Below are 20,406 nucleotides of genomic sequence, written 5' to 3' on the forward strand. Positions count from 1 at the left end.
TTCTCCTCGACTTCTCGCCGTCCTCAACAGAATCCTCACCTGAGAATAAGAAAAATAAGATCAAAGCCCGCCTCTGTAAGATGCCTAAACTTCACCTCAACCAATTCGATATACCTCACCTCACCATGGTCGTAAAAGAAGAGCAAAGGGAGAGCAAGCAAGCCAAAACACCGCATCAAGCTCGATCTATGATGGTTAAGATATGCTTTAGTGATTTGATTGAAAAGTATAGAGAAATAAGGTAATATTGTTGGAGAGGAAAGTCTTTTTATTGATGAAAGAGAGAGATAATACGGTAAATATATATTTATTTTGTTGGAATAAAAGGGAAAAATAGAATTTAATAAAAATCATAGCTTTAAAATATTTCAGTGGCATGACTCTGTAAATACTGTTGAAACAGGAGGGCACCTCAAAAAAAGGCTTTCTGTCTTAATAGTATTGATTAATATTTTATTTTGTTAAAGAAAATACAAGTTTTTAAATCTGTTCGTTTTATATTGGAAACATCAGGATCATATTCGTTCTAAAATCTGTTTTTTTTTTCATTTGAATGTTATAACACTAGTAGAAATATCAGTTTAGTCAGGCTTTAGTCATGATGGATGTATAGCATTTTTGAATTAGTTAAGAAATGGTGATGAATAATGAATGACGAAAGTAGGGAAAAATAAGAATATTCGTGTCTGTTCGTGGTTACAAATGATATGGTTTTGTCACATAACTAACTACATATAGAATCACAATCAAGCTTAATAAGAATAACTCTCTTATTAATCTATTGAGGAAAATAACTCAAAATCTCAAACTTTCTCAATCTCACACAATTCATAATCTCTCACTCAATCTCTCAACTCATAACTTATGCAACATCCTTGCATCTCCTTATATATAAATCAAATTTCCTAAACTCATTAGGTATAACATATATTTGGATATTTCCTAATCCTTTAAACCATAACTCGTTAGGATTAGAAGTTAACTTATTTATCAAGTTTCTTTGTTTCTTCGAGATTAATCCAACATTCTCCTCCTGAAGCTTGAACTCCATTTTCGATAAGTCTTCAACAATACCTCTCATCTCCCAATCTACCGTTGAGCTCTCAAATGGTTTCTTGGTTTGTTCCATCTCGTGAAGCATCTTCTCCTACTTCTCGTTTGTTGACTTAATAACCAGCTTCCTATCTTCTACATGTGTCTCGTAATCCTGACCACCTAGGCTCAACAACCTTTTTTTCAATACGCGTTCACTCGACGCTTGGTGCAACGCTGAAGCTAAACTCTGCATTGCTGTCTCGCTCTTCTCCTCTTCCTCTTTCGACCTCTCCAGCTCTGACAAGGTCTTACTCTTCTCATCCTTGACAGTTTCAAGCTCAGTCTTTAATTTTATTTCCTCTTTCTCAACCTTAGATAACAACTCTTCCGCAGTCTCGAGTAGATGTTCAGGTTTCTCGAGAACCTGACTTTGCTTAAGCCCTACCTTCGCCATTAGCTTGGCCTTATCCTTGAGAGCAGTCACCTCACACTCCATAACCTGCAGTCGTGTATTGCTTCCTTCCAGCTGTTTTATCAAAGACACCAGCGAGACTGAGGCATATTTCTTCATCATGTTGGTTTCTTCCAACTGTTCGTCCTGTTCTATGGCTTTGTTACACCACTGGTCAGCAAAGCCGTACGCATGGGACCTTGCCATTTTAAAAACTTCTATCTCAGCATCAAGCTTCTCAATGATCTATCTCGTTCTTTAACCTCTGCTTCAGAGCTTCTCGCTTTCTCAAGCTCACTTTTCAAAACAGCTATCTCTTTGTCGGAGATGGTTTCTTTCTCTTGACTAGAATCAAGTATTACCTACTCTGATGACAAGATGTCTACTTTCCCTGCATGGATGGAAATCATTTTGCTAGTATTTTCTGGGCGTCGTTAGCTGCGGCCAGTTCTAAGCTAACTTTCTCCAGCTCTCGGGTTACCAACAGAAGAACAGCTGAGTCTGAAGCATGTTGATTCTTGACAATCTCGAGCTCTCTCTTAAGTTCTTCTTCTTTTCTATGAAAGGCCTCTACCCTTGCCTCAACGGTTTTGAATTCGCAATCCAAAAACCTGTTTGCTGGCCTTCCTGATGGCACAAAAACATGTTGTGCGGATCCTAAACAACACACTAGAGGAGGCCACCCGTACGTGTGACTGATATCTTCGCTTTCATGTTTGTTCAGATCAATCTCTTCTCCTTTACTGTCGGCATCAGTGGCTTCAACAGCCAAGGCTTCCTTGGCATCACTAACCTCATCATATGTACTACTAGTATAGTGACTAAACCATCCTCCACGTCTTTATCTTTCTTAAGAGTCCTCTGTCTCACTTTCTTCTCTGTTTTTCCTTCCTCCACATCAGAAGAACTTGCTGCTGGTGAAGCTTTCTTTCTAGTTCTCAGTGGCTCCTTTGTGTCACTTTCGCTGTCTGAAACATCATCACTATCTACCAAAAACTGAGAGATTTCTTCTATAGGGTCATCCTTTGCTATAACTTTCTTCTTCGTTGTTCTCACACCGCTCCTCTTAGTGACTTTGTTTGATTTCTTTCCCCCACCAGCGTTGTTTCCACCATGTTCTTCATCAAGAGGTGCAGACGCTGATAACTTTCTCCTGCCAGCAGCCATCATAAATGCAGGCACCACACTGTTACAGACTTGTGTAATCTTCTCAGCAGCTTCCATACCAACAGCTTTGGCAATATCGTTAGGCTGTGGTGCAGAAACATGTTCAAACCTTTTACCAGCTTGTTTTTCAATCCTGGACACGCCAGACTTTCTAGAACCGTATAACATAACCACAACTCCAGTGTTACCAGCTCCTCCTATTCGGCCAGAACAATTGATATAATCTTCAACATCACACTGGATAATTAGCTGGACGTCATTGATATCTAGACCACGAGCCGTAATGTTTGTAGCACCACCAAGAACTATATTAAAAGTCGTGGCTTGAAGCTTCTCCCTCAACCGATCCGTGATTCTGAATTTCGATACAGCGTTAGGTTTATCAATTTTGACATCTTCCATGCTCAGCTTCACCTTCTTGCTGCTCTTTTCCTTCTTTTCCTTCTTAACATCATCGTTCTGCCCTGTATCAAGATACTCAGGGTCACGGTTCCATAACTTAGCCAAAGAATCAATCCACTCACAGACTTTAACAACTATGATCTCTTCCTCTGTATCAGAAGTTTCTTCGTCAGTTTCGTCTCCTTTGTCCTCATCGGTTTTAACTTCATACAGCAGGTAACCCCTCTTCCAAGCTTTCCCTGTCCTTTTATAATACAGCAGAGGAGATTTCTCATGTCTTCGACTTCCTTCACTAACTTTGGAGCTTTCAGTATTTAATATCTTATATCCACCAGAAACCCTCTTGTGCTTCTTTCTCTTCTTGGATTTCTTTATGCCAGCTTCAGAATCATGCCTTTCAACACTTGCGATCTTCTTTTTTATAGACTTAAAAAAAAAAAAAATCTGCGAGGGTTCCTTGAGATTGAACCGCAATATTACTCATTGTCGTCATCTCTTCGACCGTGTAAGACTCCAGTGAATCTAACCTGAACGCCATAACCGTTAAAATTCCCCATAACATTTGCTCAAATCCGAATTTTAGGGATTGAACTTAATTAGAGGTCCAATATTGAACCCGTTGCTCTGATACCACATATAGAATTACAATCAAGCTTAATAAGAATAACTCTCTTATTAATCTCTCGAGGAAAATAACTCAAGACCTCAAGCTCTCTCAATCTCACACAATTCATAATCTCTCACCCAATCTCTCAACTCATATGGATATTTCTCAATCCTTTAAACCATAACTCGTTAGGATTAGAAGTTAACTTATTTATCAAGTTTCTTTTTTTCTTCAAGCTTAATCCAACGTAGACACGATTTTGCAACAAAATGTTTTGTAATTAGTTGTCATAAAATACAGGCATATCTTAAATCATGGTTACAAAAACATAGTAAATTTTTTTCCATCAAATTTGATTTTATTAATGATCAAAAAAGCCAAGTGTTATGGTATCACGTATTACATTTGGAACATAAGCATGATATATGAATTCTACTCGGTCTGGTGTTGTTTGTTTGGCCAGTAAGTCAGCACATGAATTGGATCCCCGGTTTGTCCAAGTGTGTTGTATGATCTGGAACTTTTGCTCCCATTTCCATATATCTGGTAACCAGTCTAAGACATCAACATTTTTTGTTTTCCTCGTAACCAAATTGATGACGATAGCATTATCTCCTTCAAAGATAATTTTTGAGTGACCTTGACTCCAACAATTCATCGTAGCACCAAGTAAAGCTTGTAGTTCTCAGAGGAAAGTTGTCGACGGAATTCTGTTTTAGACGAAAAAACTATTTGCGCGCTTTTCGAAATGATTCTCTCTGTTTTCCATAATGTGTCCAAAACTTTTGAGCTGAATAAAAGAAAATGTCACATATAAATTACATAATCTTTTCTCTTATTTCTGACGTTGCACGTATTTTTTAATATTTACCGACATGTGAAAATATATTTACTATTTAGAGCCCAAAAAGATAGTTCTACACAATTATACAGTAATTTTTTTATATATTAATAATGTTAAAATTATTTTATTAATTTATAGAATTATTAATTTATAAAAAATGATGTTTTAGATATCTTTTTTTTAATTTATATTTTATAAAATAAAAAATAGTTAATTTTACCAGATATACATTAATTAAGTTTTAAAATTTGGATTATAAATTATTTTTTATTATATTATTTGGTGTATATGAAATGTGTTTCATAGAATTTAAATATAGTTTTACTACGTGTTAATAAAATATATTGAAATGTTAAGAAAAAATAGAAATGAATTCCATTGTGAATATAGAATAAATAATATAAGATTTTGGTTGTACTTATATAAATTATACATATAAATTATTAATTTATAATTTTAATGGAACCATATATATATGTAAATAAAAATTTTTAAAAATAAATTATCTTATTATTTATCAGATGGTGTCATATTGTAAATTACTCCAACTCGAGACCGAAAAAATTTACTAATTTATAGTGTATTAATTTAAAGAGTTTCTACGATAGTCATATATTTTATCCATACTCCAATAAGTATGATAATTTGGTTTCATCAAATAAAATGTTTCTATTTCATTTATCGTTTGTGTTTCTATTAAATGTTAACAATAACTTTTTCATGGTAATATGCGATTTGTTTAAATCACACACGAAAAGCACGTAAATTACGATTTGCCATTGCAGACATTTCTATCTGACAAATGAGGGAATCGAGGCCCACCCTAAAAGAATACTAAAGACCCAATCCGGCACATCATGTATTGCTTCTCAAAAATTTTGGTTCTACTAAAATTATCTTTCAGATCGCAAAGGAAGGCAACGTGATGTGGTTGATAATAGGAGAATGGCAATTTTGCAGTATCAGACATAGAGAAAGAACACAGATGTATGTGATCACCAATCAAAACTTGTTTATCAGCTACTGCTAGTAACAAGGAAGAGCTATTTTCTGTACATAGCTATCATATCTCAACACAAATATTTGAAGAAGGCAAGCGGTTTCTATCACTTTCAACCTCCTTTCACATATCTATTCCACTTTTCACACACGGTCCCTTCTCATGCTTCGCTTGCGCCAGTCCCAGGAAGAAATCAATGAACACCTGCTCGTAATCTGGCATCTTTCCATACCCTGCAATTGAATAACATTGACATTATCTGATTCAGCCATAGAGAGTTTCACAAAAAAAGGAGGTAAAGAACTTGCCAGGAAAATAGTTGATGTCAATGACATAAAACACATCTTGGCTCCCATGTTCTCTGATCATGTCTATGTTGAACAACCTGAGTCCCTACACACCAGAAAAAAACACAGATCTTACAATGGATAAACAATTGTATCCGACTCTTATAAAGCATACCAATCGGCTTCGTAATTCTCTCACAAGCCCTTCGAGTAATGGCTTTGGAGGTAGCTCTGCAACACGAGGGTCCAAGTCTGTTTTGTCAACTGAAGCCGCTGCAGATGATACCCTCGGGAATTGAAACACACCAGCAACTTTCTCTTTTTCAACATTACTAACATTCGGCAGAGAATAACGTCGGACCACCCTTATCACATCACCAACAACAAAAACCTTGAAGAGAACTCCACCTTGACATTAAAAAAGTGTGTGTCAAGACCTCATTGCAATATATCACATATTGAGGTGTAAGGTAAACCAGATACCATGATTAACAAATTCTTGAAGAACCAAAGGGGGCTCTAGTTTTGCAAGCGAGAGACAGTCGTAGGCTAAGAACAACTGATGTGACTTTGCAGTTCCATCGACCAAAAGTGGCTTTGCAACTGGAAGACAAGTAAATACAAAATTGAGTTTTTTAATCAGCTGTCCAAATAGTTAGTTATAAGTGAGCTGACTCATACCTAGTGGAAACTTGAGACCGGCTTTTGCAACGTCATTAGCACTTGATGTTGTATCTTGTAACACAACCATTTGTTTTGGAACACATATCATGCCTACAAAGAAAACACATCATCATTTTCATGGTATACATTAATAAGAGTATCCTACTCTAAAGATTGCAACAGTTAGAAAGTAGTTAGTTACCATCGCATTCTGCAAGATTCAAATCAGCAAGACCCTGGAGCATAGATTGTCGATTGTATATACGCTGGATTGAACCTGGTGGATCAAGCACGGTCACTTCTGGATGCTTTTGCTGGTAGTCCTACAAAACAGAGACAGAAACATAAGATACTGTTGTAGAAACAGAAGATCTGATGGTACTGTTCTCGAACCTGAATAACATCATGCCACTCATTTCCCAGTAACTGCAAGCAAACAATCCATTAGATTCCAAAGGGAAAATAAAAACTTAACTTTCCAGCAGCTAAGGATAGAATGCAAAGAACCACAAACCTTATGCAAAACGACATCAAAGGGGCCTTGTTCAGAGAGAGGCTTGTCCTGGTCAATGGAAACAAAGGATATGCCTTTCTTCCTATAAACATGAAACGAAAGAGCTAAATTCAGCATCTTCTTTTAAAATAACTGTTACCAGATATGAGAAAAAGTAAACGAGACAAAAAGAATTAAAAATCATAAGTCAAACCATGAAGACATTTTGACCTCCAAGTGGAAAACTAATCCAAATGATAAATATAAAGGGAATATTCGCATGGAAACAAGAGATTCCTTCCCACAAGCATACTAAATTTATCCAAATACAAAAACAGTTGCATACTAAGTACAGTGGACCAAAGTGACCATACACAGGAAACAGTAACAATCTGTAAAGAAGTAAAGTAAAGATTGTTACAACGTTCTTGGAACATATAGAAAGAAGAAAAGGGGTATTTACCTAGCAAGAACTTCGAGCTTGGGTTGCAAGAAACTCTGCTTCTTCTTAGACGTCAAAGCATACCCAATAACGAGCTTCTCCTCCTGATGTTGAGACGACGCCGTATCGAGTACCATTTCACCGTCTGCTTCATTTCCTTGAGGCACCATGTTATCTTCTTCTTCTTCTTCTTCCACTCGCATACCTAAACCAAAATAGCGAACGAACCCCAGAGACAAAATCAGAGATGAAGAATCGGGGAAGAAGTAAACAGAGTGAGATTCAGCGGAGGAGTCAAGAAAGAGAAATTCCGAAACACTGCGATTTTGGAAGAAAGGGTTTCTAGTTTCTAATCAGAAGCAAATATTTATAGAGAGATTTTAGGTGGAATTGGTTTCGTTCCGAAGCTTCTTCGAACCTTTTTTTTCTTCTTGGGATTTTTTTTTTTTTTTTGGTTTTCCTCTTCGAACCTCTCTCCGAATACCTACCCCCATTACTGCTGCTGGGCCTTTTATTTTCCACGTGGCTCAGTTTTTCATTTTCTTTTCGCATCAAGGCTCCAGGTTTTCATTTTGTCGACGTAACGCAAGCTTACAAAATCCAAATGGAATACACGTATTTTTCATAATGTATCTTTTTTTTTTGTAACTAAAAGTTTTGAAAAAATTTCAAAAACTTTCATAATGTATCATCTGATTAAAAAATTATGGCAAACGACAATTTTACTTTATTTATGAGAGTTCAACCTGATTGTACTTTGAAAGTCTCTTGTAAATATTGGAGATTATAAAGTCAATATTCAGAATTTCTGGAAAAAGTAAATTATTACATAAATAGATATATTCACTATATATTGAAAAACTACAACATAAAAAGTAAATTTGACAATGCTTTCTGATTCACTAACAGAACATTCATGCTATTATATTCTTTTCATGTATTTGACATTTTTTTCATGCAAGCTGTGTGTTTTATTAGCAACTTTTGGCTAGAAGAATTCATATAAACACACAACATGAAAAATTCTAAAGTTTTTGTATGAAACTATGAATGTCCGTCAGATTACAAATTTTTATGTATTAAGAGTTTAAGACCCTTCCAGCATGATTTTGCATTGACTTTAACTTTTTGATTGTAAAATATGACCTTGTTTGCCATTAGTAAATATAAAACATGATATGTCCTTGTTTGCAAACTCCATTATCAAACCTAAAGTGCTCACGCAACGTGAATTTTAAAATCAAACGATAAAAAGGTAATGAAAGTTAAAGAAAATTGTTAGGGGAAATTTATGGACTTTTGTTTAATACAAGTGTAAAGTGTTCCACTAGCCAAAATGGTTTTCCATGTGAGTTCCAAACTCTCTAGAGACAAATCTTCTAGCACATGATGACTTAAAAACGATCTATACATTTTAGGGATTGTGAATAGAGATGGAAACTGATGTTTGTTTTGTGTTAAAATGAGTATCATCTAAATGAGTTTTAAAATTTTAGTGTAAAATAAAACTCATATAGATAATCGATCTAAATGAGTCTAACTGATACATCTTGGGGGTTTTTTTTTTGAAACAACCTTTTCTTGGGGTTTTCCGTTCCTCTTTAGTTAGTGTAATTGACCCTTTTTTTTTTTTTTTTTTTTTTTTTTTGACTCTGCGTCGTCGTCCAAAGTCTTCACTCGCACCAGAAACGTGGAAAAAAAAGAGCCGAGTTTTATTTTCTCGGTGTTTCTCGGGCAACACTCGCATATTGCAATCGAGTTCAGACAAGGAGTGATTTTCAACAATCAACGCTCCAATTCAGACGAGTAGCAATTGTGTGCCTTTTTGTTCAGATCCTTTTGAGTTTGGTCGTAGTGCGGAGGCGGAGATCTCGATGATGAAGCAGCACAAGCAGAATCACCTCCTCTGTTTTCTTCTTCCATGTCTGCTCCTCTCCGTACCCTTCTGCTCCGAGGCTCGATTCGTGGTGGAGAAGAACAGCTTATCGGTGACCTCGCCTGAGAGCATAAAGGGGACTCACGACAGCGCAATTGGCAACTTCGGGATCCCTCAGTACGGCGGAAGCATGGCCGGCACCGTAATTTATCCAAAGGAGAATCAGAAATCGTGCAAAGAGTTCAGCGATTTCTCTATTTCTTTTAAGTCGCAGCCTGGTGCTCTCCCTACCTTCCTCTTGGTTGATCGTGGAGGTTCAAAACTAAACTCCTTTTGCTCCTTTGTATCTTATAATTGATGTTAGATTTAGGAATTGTAATGCCTTTCTTCTAATTTTGTTAATGTTTCTGCATAAGCTTAGCCCAAAGTTCTAAAATTCGGTCTAGACCGGCACCTAGAAAATACTATTTTCTCTCCTATTCACTACAGGCAACAAAGAATCAAAATCTCACTATAATTTTTCCCGGCAAAGAGGATTAGATTTAGGAAATGTAATACCTTTCGTTCATGTTTCTGCATAAGCTTAGTCCAGTGTCCTAAAAATCAGTGTAGACGGACAATTAAAAAATACTATTCTCTCCTATTTACGAAGAATCAAAGTCTCACTATATTTTTTTTCCCGGCAAATCGGATTAGATTTAGGAAATGTAATACTTTTTTTTCATGTTTCTGCATGAGCTTAGCTCAGTGTTCTAAAATTCGGTATAGACAGGCACCTAAAAAATACTATTTTCTCAAACAATCTAGTCGCTCGTCTAAAAGATAATCTTCTATAAGATGTCTGACTACCGCCTAGTGATTTCTTGAACATTGGATTAGCCTAATGTATGATTGTATTATGTGTTTGTAGATTGTTTTTTCGCTCTGAAGGTCTGGAACGCGCAAAAAGCCGGTGCTTCCGCTGTTCTCGTAGCAGACAATGTTGATGAGCCTTTGATCACTATGGACACACCAGAAGAGGATATTTCATCAGCCAAATACATTGAGAATATCACCATACCTTCTGCTCTCGTCACGAAAGGTTTCGGCGAGAAGCTGAAGAAAGCAATCAGCGGAGGTGACATGGTGAACTTGAATCTCGACTGGAGAGAAGCCGTCCCTCACCCTGACGCCCGCGTCGAGTACGAGCTCTGGACCAACAGCAACGACGAGTGCGGGGTCAAGTGCGACATGCTGATGGAGTTTGTCAAAGATTTCAAAGGCGCAGCGCAGATTCTGGAGAAAGGCGGGTACACGCAGTTTAGGCCTCATTACATCACTTGGTACTGTCCTCACGCGTTCACGCTGAGTCGGCAGTGTAAGTCTCAGTGTATCAACAAGGGGAGGTACTGCGCTCCTGATCCGGAGCAGGACTTTAGCTCCGGGTACGATGGGAAAGACGTGGTTGTGGAGAATTTGAGACAGCTTTGCGTTTACAAGGTGGCGAATGAGACCGGGAAACCGTGGGTCTGGTGGGATTACGTCACTGATTTTCAGATTAGATGTCCCATGAAGGAGAAGAAGTACAACAAAGAGTGTGCTGATTCTGTTATCAAATCGCTTGGTAAGTGTTTCTATTTATAGGTTGGAAATTAAAAGAGCTTAATAATATATATTTTTATGTATTTACAGGAATTGATAGTAGAAAACTAGACAAGTGTATGGGAGACCCTGATGCTGACTCGGACAATCCAGTTCTAAAGGAAGAACAAGATGCTCAAGTAAAATTACTTAAATGATAATCCATCTTAGCTGTGATGTTCTTTGAGGTACTTACATGTGTTGTGTAGGTCGGAAAGGGTTCAAGGGGTGATGTTACCATATTGCCTACATTGGTTGTTAACAACAGACAGTACCGAGGTTTGTCGCGTAAGACTTCTATACTCTAAGTTCATCTTGTTAAATAAATGTTTCCTTGCAGGCAAGTTGGAGAAGAGTGGTGTACTGAAGGCCCTATGTTCTGGATTTGAGGAGACGACTGAACCAGCTATATGCCTGAGCACAGGTATATACTGGTGGTGTTCAGTTAATTTGAACACTTAAATGTGAAATTTGAAATTCGGATTTTCTACTGCAAAATGACAGAGATGGAGTCAAACGAGTGCTTAGATAACAATGGCGGTTGTTGGCAAGATAAATCAGCCAACATAACTGCTTGCAAGGTATAATGTGGTATTCCTCGCAAATGTTTTTTCTGTTATATATTATTATATATTAATCTGAGTAATTTTGCAGGATACTTTCCGGGGAAGAGTATGCGAGTGTCCTCTGGTTGATGGTGTGAAATTCAAAGGGGATGGATACAGCCACTGTGAACGTGAGTGTTCGTGTCATCTTAATAAGTAGTTTATAATTAATGGACTTGTTTTATTCAATAACAATCTGAGTATGACAAACTATTAGTCTAGTTACTTACAGAGCGACATATCTTGATATAGTTCCTTGTAGGCCTGGCATTCCGCGTGCCGGTTCGGGTAGTTTTGGGTTCGGTTCGGTTATTTGAGGGTTTGGTTCCGGTTTGGATCTTCGGGTCCTGGTTTTTTGCCCAGGCCTAGTTCCTTGTCTCGGATTGTAGAAAAAACAATTGGTATATGCTCGTATTTAATAGCTCATATTTTCCTGGTGATGAAAATTTAAATATAATGCTGGTTGCATGCTCACGAGAATTTTGAACTTTATATTCCATCTTTTACAACGGAAATGGATAAATTGTTTGCCTTTGCTGCTGTTGTGCTTCTGTTAGATGTCACATTTAATAGTTGCTTGGTGTTTTCATTGCAGCAAGCGGGCCAGGAAGATGCACGATCAACAATGGAGGTTGTTGGCATGAAGAGAGAGATGGACATGCGTTCTCTGCTTGTGTGGTTAGCTTTTCTTCACTTTTAGCTCTATCAATCTCACCGTATTATAATATAAGAGAGTCAAGTCTCAGTTTTGTGATACATTCAGGACAAGGACAGTGTTAAGTGCGAGTGTCCACCAGGATTCAAAGGAGACGGTGTTAAGAAGTGTGAAGGTTAGAGGACCCTCTCTCTCCAAACTTGTGTGACACTACTTCTTAATCCTCTTTTATAATGCTTCCTTTTACCAGACATTAATGAGTGCAAAGAGAAGAAAGCTTGTCAGTGCCCGGAATGTAGCTGCAAGAACACATGGGGAAGCTATGAGTGCTCTTGTAGCGGTGACCTTCTCTACATCAGAGATCATGACACTTGCATCAGTGAGTTTTCATGAACTTTCAAGTCTTAGAGTTTTAAGAATACATTACAAATAGGTTTCTTTTTCTTTTTGAAATTTAGGCAAGACTGGTTCACAAGTGAAATCAGCGTGGACGGCCGTTTGGCTTATAATGTTTTCATTGGGACTTGCAGCCGGTGGAGCGTACCTTGTTTACAAACATAGACTAAGGGTAAGCTTTTCTCTTCTTTGATTTGCCTTTTTTGTTTTGTCTTTGGACCTAAACACGGTTGCTTGGGGGAATGTTTTTTTCTGTTTTGAAATTTTCTCTGTCTGGTTTTACAGCAATACATGGACTCAGAGATAAGAGCCATAATGGCACAGTACATGCCACTGGACAACCAACCCGAGGTCCCAAACCACGTGAATGATGAACGTGCTTGAGAGAGTGGAACGGTCCCACCTATTTGTTCCTCGTTGTGGCCCTTGATGCCTATGTATCTCTGTAACCTACCAAATAGTGTATTTGCTGAAACAGGTTTGGAAATTTTCAATGGTTTTTTACTTTTTGTAACGCATACTCGTGTGTCTTACTTACTATTTTCACTTGTGTCCATGGGACTTGTGCACTACGGAAACTTTTATTTAGCTTCGTGGAATTAGAAAAGAGAGAATATAATTTAAAGTTCGATCTTGATTTCCAATATTTAGTCTGACAGAAGTCCGATTCTTTGTTCTAGTTCTTTTCTTTTACCTATAAAATCTAAGAATGTAGATGCAAATCCATGTCAAGTACATTTGTCCAACAATTTTGACCAAAAAAACTTCCAACAATTTTGACCAAAAAAAGTTCAACAATATACAAAACGACATCGTTTTAAAAATCAAAAAAGAAAAACGTGGCCAACAACATCTCTATTTTCACCAGTTTACCTACCCAATAATCGCTCTTTTTAACGGTCACATTTTCCTCCTTTCTTAATTAAACTTTCTTAACCCCCCCAAAAAAACACATTTCCTTATTTTACCGCTTTTTCTTCTTCGATCTCTCTCTAATTGAATTCGGATCTCATGATGATCGGAGCTAAATCGTTTCTAGGCCTTCCAATCGCATCTCCCAAAGGGATAATATCCGACAGCAATTCATTGAGTACTAACTCGAGATCTGTCGGTGTTCTTCGTGCTTGTGTTTCCATGGAAGGATCTCAAACCATGAGCCATAGCAAAAATGGATCTCTCCCTGAGCTAAAATCGGTCAATGGTCACACAGGTATACAAGATTTTGTTTCATATATATATATATTTTTAATCCCCATGGGGAAAAAAATGTCAAGAGTATTTATTTTCACTTTTGATTAGGACAAAAGCAAGGACCATTGTCTACGGTCGGAAACTCGACGAACATAAAGTGGCATGAATGTCCTGTTGAGAAAGTTGATAGACAGAGGTTGCTTGACCAGAAAGGATGTGTGATTTGGGTCACTGGTCTTAGTGGTTCAGGTTTGTGTAGCTATCAATAGTTTTCGAAATATGTTGGAAATATAAAAGGGATTTAAATAATATATAAAAGATTTGGGTCATTCCACTCACTGCCAATTGATTTTAAATTGGAAACTTAACAATCTAGTTTTGGGTCTATGTGAAATCTAAACATTATTGTATTTGTAGGGAAGAGCACTTTAGCTTGTGCTTTGAACCAGAAGCTGTACCAAAAGGGGAAGCTTTGTTATATTCTCGATGGAGATAATGTACGCCACGGCTTAAACCGTGATCTCAGCTTTAAAGCGGAGGATCGTGCTGAGAACATTCGTAGAGTCGGTGAGCTCTAAAGCCTAACTAAAAAAATCTTCTTAAAACGTTAACAACGAATCTCATTTAATTGGCTTTGTTTTAGGAGAGGTTGCTAAGCTTTTTGCGGATGCTGGAATCATATGCATTGCAAGTTTGATTTCTCCTTACAGAAGAGACAGGGACGCTTGTCGTACTTTGCTTCCTGAGGGAGATTTTGTTGAGGTACTTTGAGAGAACATGGGTTTTGTTTTTGTAATCTCTCTAGTCTATATTGAAAGTTTTCAAGATTTTGAGTAAAGTTGGTGTTTGATTATATATAGGTGTTCATGAATGTACCGCTTGAAGTTTGTGAGGCTAGGGATCCAAAGGGTCTGTACAAGCTTGCACGTGCTGGAAAGATTAAAGGTTTGTAATTTTTGTGACTTGTTTTTGTCTCATTGAGATCCCGAGATGATATATTATCGTTTGAAATGTTTCCATAGGTTTTACCGGGATTGATGACCCTTACGAGCCACCATTGAACTGTGAGGTAATAGAACATCACTTTGGTTCTTGATCTAGATCCTGAGCTTTTCGTGTTTTACCTTATGTTCTTGTTTTTTTTTCTGCCATGTGAAGATTTCTCTAGGAGAAGAAGGAACGGGAACTTCTCCGATCGAAATGGCTGAAACAGTCGTTGCATACTTAGAACACAAGGGTTATCTTAAGGCATAAAATACTATTAGACTGTGGGTTACCTTCAACCGCACATATTTGTTATTCCATGGTTTTATTTCTATTAAACGAGCCAAGAGTACAAAATTAATAAAGTTCATGGCTGTTATTATGGAATCATAAGCTTAAAAGAATAAATATAATCTCTTAATTTTTCTTGTCCATTACGTATTTTGAATCTTCATGTAATGGCTCTGCATATAACATAAATGAAGGGCTAACTAGCCTACTCAATATTTATATATGAATTTTTTACTCTCTATGACACTTTATGTCTTATGTATTACTCAACAAGAGACTTTCTGCTTGCCACACACATTATGGCTGCGTAAAGTCTTTCATGCCCTCATATTTGACCAGACTACACAAAAACTAACCAGAGAAAACTAACCATGGTTCTTTTATTTTAAACAAAATTCATTTTTTTATGAAAAACATAAGTTTTTCTCTCCATACCCAATTTCAAAACGTAGATCCATTTTCTCTTTCCCAAATCCTCAGTCTTGATTTTGTATCTATCTTCACTTCGTCCTTCATCATAAGTTTCTCTTTCCATACCCAATTTGAAAACGCAGATCCATTTTCCCTTTGCCAAATTCCCAATCCTGATTTTGTATCTATCTCCACTTCGTCCTTCATCGTCCGACGACGGAGAACTAGCGAAAGGCCCTTGACAAAATCGAAGCCAAAGAAAAAATCCAAGATGCCTCAAGAAATCCAAGATCGATCATGCTTTCTTATCTAAGTTTGGTTTCTTACTTTAAAAAGTTTCAATCTTTAGATGCAATTAAGGAAAATTCGATTTCAAGATTCTCCGTTCAAGCTCATCAAGCCACCGTGTTCTGCATCTCAGCCGTTATGTTATGCTCTGAAACTCGTCGATTTTGTGTATGCGGCTCACTCTTCCTCGCGAGCTCAGCCGCTATTTTTTTTATCGAACCACCCTCTCTCTCTCCAACATCACTTTTTTTTTTATCGAACCACCCTCTCTCTCTCCAACATCACTTTTTTTTTTATCGAACCACCCTCTCTCTCTCCAACATCACTTTTTTTTTTATCGAACCACCCTCTCTCTCTCCAACATCACTTTTTTTTTTATCGAACCACCCTCTCTCTCTCCAACATCACTTTTTTTTTTATCGAACCACCCTCTCTCTCTCCAACATCACTTTTTTTTTTATCGAACCACCCTCTCTCTCTCCAACATCACTTTTTTTTTTATCGAACCACCCTCTCTCTCTCCAACATCACTTTTTTTTTTATCGAACCACCCTCTCTCTCTCCAACATCACTTTTTTTTTTATCGAACCACCCTCTCTCTCTCCAACATCACTTTTTTTTTTATCGAACCACCCTCTCTCTCCCCAACATCACATTTTTTTATCGAACCACCCTCTTTCTTCAACATCAATTATTGAATTCTAGATCTACTTTCTTCAATTCGCCTACCCTAATTTCACAACCCAGACTCTCTTTTCCCTCATCAACTTTCGAAGAACACCATTCACTCAGAAAACCCGCTGTTTGTTTTGATTATGTGACCTCGTCCACACAAAATTCCTCATCGTTTCTCATCTTATTGAATATGACGAAAGTCTCGCAAGCGAGCTGAGGCAAGAGCAAGGCTTGCGGTGGTCTTCATGCTCGGAATCCACCATTGCGGTTGTTTTCGTCGTAGCTTTCAATTGCAGAGGGAAGCTCGCGCAACATGGTCGAATTCTTATTTTTTATACATCTAGTCCTTTAAATTTTGACTATTTTCAATTTGACCCCAACAAAACTTTGGAAGATTTTGAACTTTAAACTAGATCTCTCTCTCTTACGTTCACACAAACATGTTCTAGGTGTATTTTTAGGATTGAATATCCAAAATTATATGTCCACACAAAACTGTACATATGAATTTATCCACATAATTCACTATTCTATGTTCGGGTACTACTATCTTTTCACATTTTTCATATTTGTTTTGTCCATGTCCATATCTTTTTACGTCCAAACTTTTATTATCCATGTCCACACACATTTGTTCACCAAAGTGGCTTACACAAAATACATGTACATAAACACTACACGGTATGCATAAAGCACTTGTCCACAGATACTAAGAAATTATGTAAGATGATTAGGAATATAAGAACTTGTCCAAGAAAACACATCCATGAAACTTAGTTCATGAAACCTCATCCACAAAAATTTTAAAGATATTTTCTACATTTTTCACCATCCATGTCCACATCCTTTTATGTTCACGTATTTTTCTTACATGTTCACAATTTTGCATCCACACTTCTTATTTCCATACATTTTTTTTATATAATTGTTGAAATATATAAAATATATATATGAAAATGGATGTTAAAATATAGAGAAAAACAAATTACAATTTATTGTAGTAATTATACTTTCTCCAAATGTCTTAAACTTTGAGAAAAAAACAAATAAAAACATAAGAACTTTGCAAAAAAAACAAAAAAAAAGTTGAGAAAAAAATAAATAAAATAAAAAAAAATACAACCATCCTTTAGTTTCCCTTAACCAAGCGTTATGGGTACTACCGTAAAACCACAAGAGGTGGAACAGGACAATGTGTCCCTCCAGTGGAAAGTGTCTTATCATGACGACAAAAAAGAGAAGAAAGTGTCTGAGAAGGTAACACACTCTTTATATATTTACCTTCCAATATACTTGTGTATTAGTGTTTACCCTGATGAAACCAAAAATTTCATATCTCGTCTCTAGTGCCGTGGAAAACTTGCTCATAATCTTCATGTAATGACTTCTTGTGTAAACTATACGTATGGGAAATAACGAATATCGTCTTCTAGACTCTATTTTTTTTTTTTTTGACAAAAAGAAGGGTTAAATCCGGGTCTATTAAAGACACAAACCTAACCCCCGGGTGGGAGGTGCAACCCACGGATGGATCCTCTCCCGGGTATTCAAATGGGCCGTAAGCATGGGCCCATATCCGCGTGGCCACATGTGGAACTAATAATTTCGCACTAGAGGGAAGTCGATCCCTGGCCTGGACCAACAGGGCAACTCCTCCTCTAGTGGAAACCACTAGGCCACCACGATGTGGTTAATCTTCTAGACTCTATTGATATGACTTGGCGATAATTGCCTTCTTTTAAGCATCTATATTCGCCACATAAGAATGTTTTTTTTGTTTAAATTTGGTACATAATAAATCTTATATAAAATGTGTGTGTTTTGAAATGTAAGTTTTTTTGATAAAAGTGGTATGATCCCAAAATCTTTCTAGGGCTAAGGAAATAAACGTGGTATGATCCCAAAATCTTTCTAGGGCTAAGGACTAATCACTACGAAGCCCTCATAATCCGCATTTTCTTATCACTTAAGGTGTTCCGGATGGCCAAGGAAATCAAACCCATGGCAGTACCCATAACTGGCAGCCATTTACCACTAGAGGAATTTAAGTTATCAACAGGTCCATCTTTGGGCATGTGCTCAAGGCACATTTGCACATGGTCCAAAATCTTTTATGCAAAATTTAGTTAGAAATTAGGGTCTTTTGCTAAAATATTATGGCCCATTTTTATAGATTACATGTGAATTTTTATAAACTGCACTGGCCAAATAAAAGTCTGGGACGGGTTATCAACCAGTGTTGGATTTAAAAGTAGACTAGATTTTGACCAGCGCTTTAAAAGCGCGGGATAGTATGCATTGTCATATTCTAATAAAAAATTGTCAAATTCTTTGTTAAGAATGATAAAATGGTAGATCCACCTTATTTAGATCTGTTTCATTTTTGTCGAACACATTTATGTCTTGACCGTTTGAACTCATTTACTTTTAAATTCTTAATAATTTTATCCATTTAGATTCATGTAATTGTATTGATCATCTATTTAAACCGGTTTGAGTTAATTTTGAGTGACCAAAATCATTTAGTTTTTAGAAAAATAGATTTGTATTGTATTTTTCTTAAGAAATGTTTAATTCATTTCTAAAAAATTGAAAACAGTGTTTAGATTTTTTATTTTGAAAAATAGAAAATAAAATCAATGTAATTCATGTATAAAAATTTTAGTATCTACAGTTGCCATGCTTAGCGGGTTCAAAATAATGTAAATTTAGTTAAAAAACAATAAAAGAAAGTTAGTAAGAAATTGATACACGTAGAAAATTTACATCGTGAAAATGAACCGGCCTCTACATAGATCAAACGAAATCAAATAATTATTCACAATAATTTCTAACCAAGATTTGAGAATATTAGATAAATTTAAAATTAGATATGATTGTATATATATATATATATGCTATTTATAAAATCGTTTTTGTTAAGTATTAAATGATTGAAAGATTGCAATCTTTTCAATTAGCTAAATATTAGGTAATTTAATGTAATACCTACGATTTATAAGGAAACCTATATTTATCATATTTTTTCTGTAAATTCATTTATTAAAATTAATTATATTTATGAGTAAAAAAGAAATGAAAGTAGATGTGATTAAAAGGTTATTTCAAATTTTAATTCATATAGGTACTTCAACTTTAATAATATAGATAGGAAAACACGTTAAGCTATTTTAATATTTAGGTTGTTAGTATTTTTAGGGAATATCTTGGAATGTATAAGGATTTTCAAAATTAAAATATTGTTAATATTTTAATATTGTTAATATTTTAATATTGTGACTTTTTAAAATGATGAGACAAATTTGGTTACCATAATTTGGAAAGTCGTTTTAAATATATTTATATTTTCCAAAACCTATTAAAATAATAATGATTGTTGACATGCCATATATATAGTTTTCCATATATATATATATAAAAAATCTGTTATATTTCTTGCCAATTTTAGTTCAAAATTCTAAAAATAAAGAGTGGTATTGTCTTGTAAATATGATAAAAAACTTAAGGGCATAATCCAAAATTTTAAAATAGGATCCTGTTTTAATAGTATAGATTTATCATTTTATAAAACCTTTGTTATATTTTCATAGTTAACGTGTGAATGATAATATGCCATAGTCAGGTGTATCATGTATCAAACAAAACTAGGATAAGACCCGCGCCTTGCGCGGGATTAAGTTATTATTTTTATTATATTTTGGAGAATGAAACAATAGTTTGGCTTCATTTGGATTAGGGGTGTTCAATCCGGATATCGGGTTGGTTTCGGTTCGGTTCTGTTTTTTTTTGGTATTTCGGTTAGTAAAATATAACTATTATTCTAAATCCATATTTACTTTGACTTTAGTCTTTCACATACTTTTGAAAGATTTCAACTGGACGACTAAATTGATCAGCTAATCTTGTTGCTTTAAATCATTAGTATTTATATATATATATATATATATTATTTAGTTTGAATATTTATTAAATAAAAATTCATATGCGTTATATTTTATGATCATTTGTAACTTATTATAACAA

The 20,406-nt window shown here is 35.9% G+C and overlaps 3 protein-coding genes across 4 annotated transcripts; 2 read left to right on the plus strand and 1 right to left on the minus strand.

The window, feature by feature from the left end:
• Positions 1-5,417: 5,417 nt before the first annotated feature.
• Positions 5,418-7,856, minus strand: LOC106331834 (inositol-tetrakisphosphate 1-kinase 2-like). Of its 2 annotated transcripts, none has more exons than XM_013770252.1 (9): positions 7,413-7,856; positions 6,971-7,052; positions 6,850-6,882; positions 6,659-6,779; positions 6,475-6,567; positions 6,277-6,396; positions 5,969-6,201; positions 5,815-5,899; positions 5,418-5,739 (listed from the first exon to the last, which is right to left on the minus strand). In XM_013770252.1, the coding sequence occupies exons 1-9, from the start codon at positions 7,592-7,594 to the stop codon at positions 5,630-5,632; spliced, it is 1,059 nt and encodes a 352-aa protein (XP_013625706.1). In that variant the 5' UTR covers positions 7,595-7,856; the 3' UTR covers positions 5,418-5,629. The 2 variants fall into 2 exon arrangements, with proteins under 2 accessions (XP_013625706.1, XP_013625707.1); XM_013770253.1 differs by having other exon boundaries at positions 5,531-5,739; positions 5,815-5,924.
• Positions 7,857-9,054: 1,198 nt separating this feature from the next.
• LOC106335813 (vacuolar-sorting receptor 3) lies at positions 9,055-13,174 on the plus strand. Its single transcript, XM_013774428.1, has 12 exons — positions 9,055-9,581; positions 10,178-10,870; positions 10,939-11,027; positions 11,097-11,166; positions 11,228-11,311; positions 11,392-11,468; positions 11,542-11,623; positions 12,088-12,170; positions 12,256-12,322; positions 12,398-12,526; positions 12,606-12,715; positions 12,829-13,174. Exons 1-12 carry the CDS (start codon positions 9,266-9,268, stop codon positions 12,925-12,927), a joined length of 1,899 nt encoding a protein of 632 aa, XP_013629882.1. The 5' UTR covers positions 9,055-9,265; the 3' UTR covers positions 12,928-13,174.
• A 311-nt stretch (positions 13,175-13,485) lies between these two features.
• LOC106331528 (adenylyl-sulfate kinase 1, chloroplastic-like) lies at positions 13,486-15,230 on the plus strand. Its single transcript, XM_013769907.1, has 7 exons — positions 13,486-13,753; positions 13,843-13,983; positions 14,152-14,301; positions 14,378-14,496; positions 14,595-14,679; positions 14,757-14,803; positions 14,893-15,230. The coding sequence occupies exons 1-7, from the start codon at positions 13,555-13,557 to the stop codon at positions 14,986-14,988; spliced, it is 837 nt and encodes a 278-aa protein (XP_013625361.1). The 5' UTR covers positions 13,486-13,554; the 3' UTR covers positions 14,989-15,230.
• The last annotated feature ends 5,176 nt before the right edge of the window (positions 15,231-20,406 follow it).

This window comes from Brassica oleracea, chromosome C3 (genome assembly GCF_000695525.1).
Source record: "Brassica oleracea var. oleracea cultivar TO1000 chromosome C3, BOL, whole genome shotgun sequence".
NCBI classification, from domain to species: Eukaryota; Viridiplantae; Streptophyta; class Magnoliopsida; order Brassicales; family Brassicaceae; genus Brassica; species Brassica oleracea.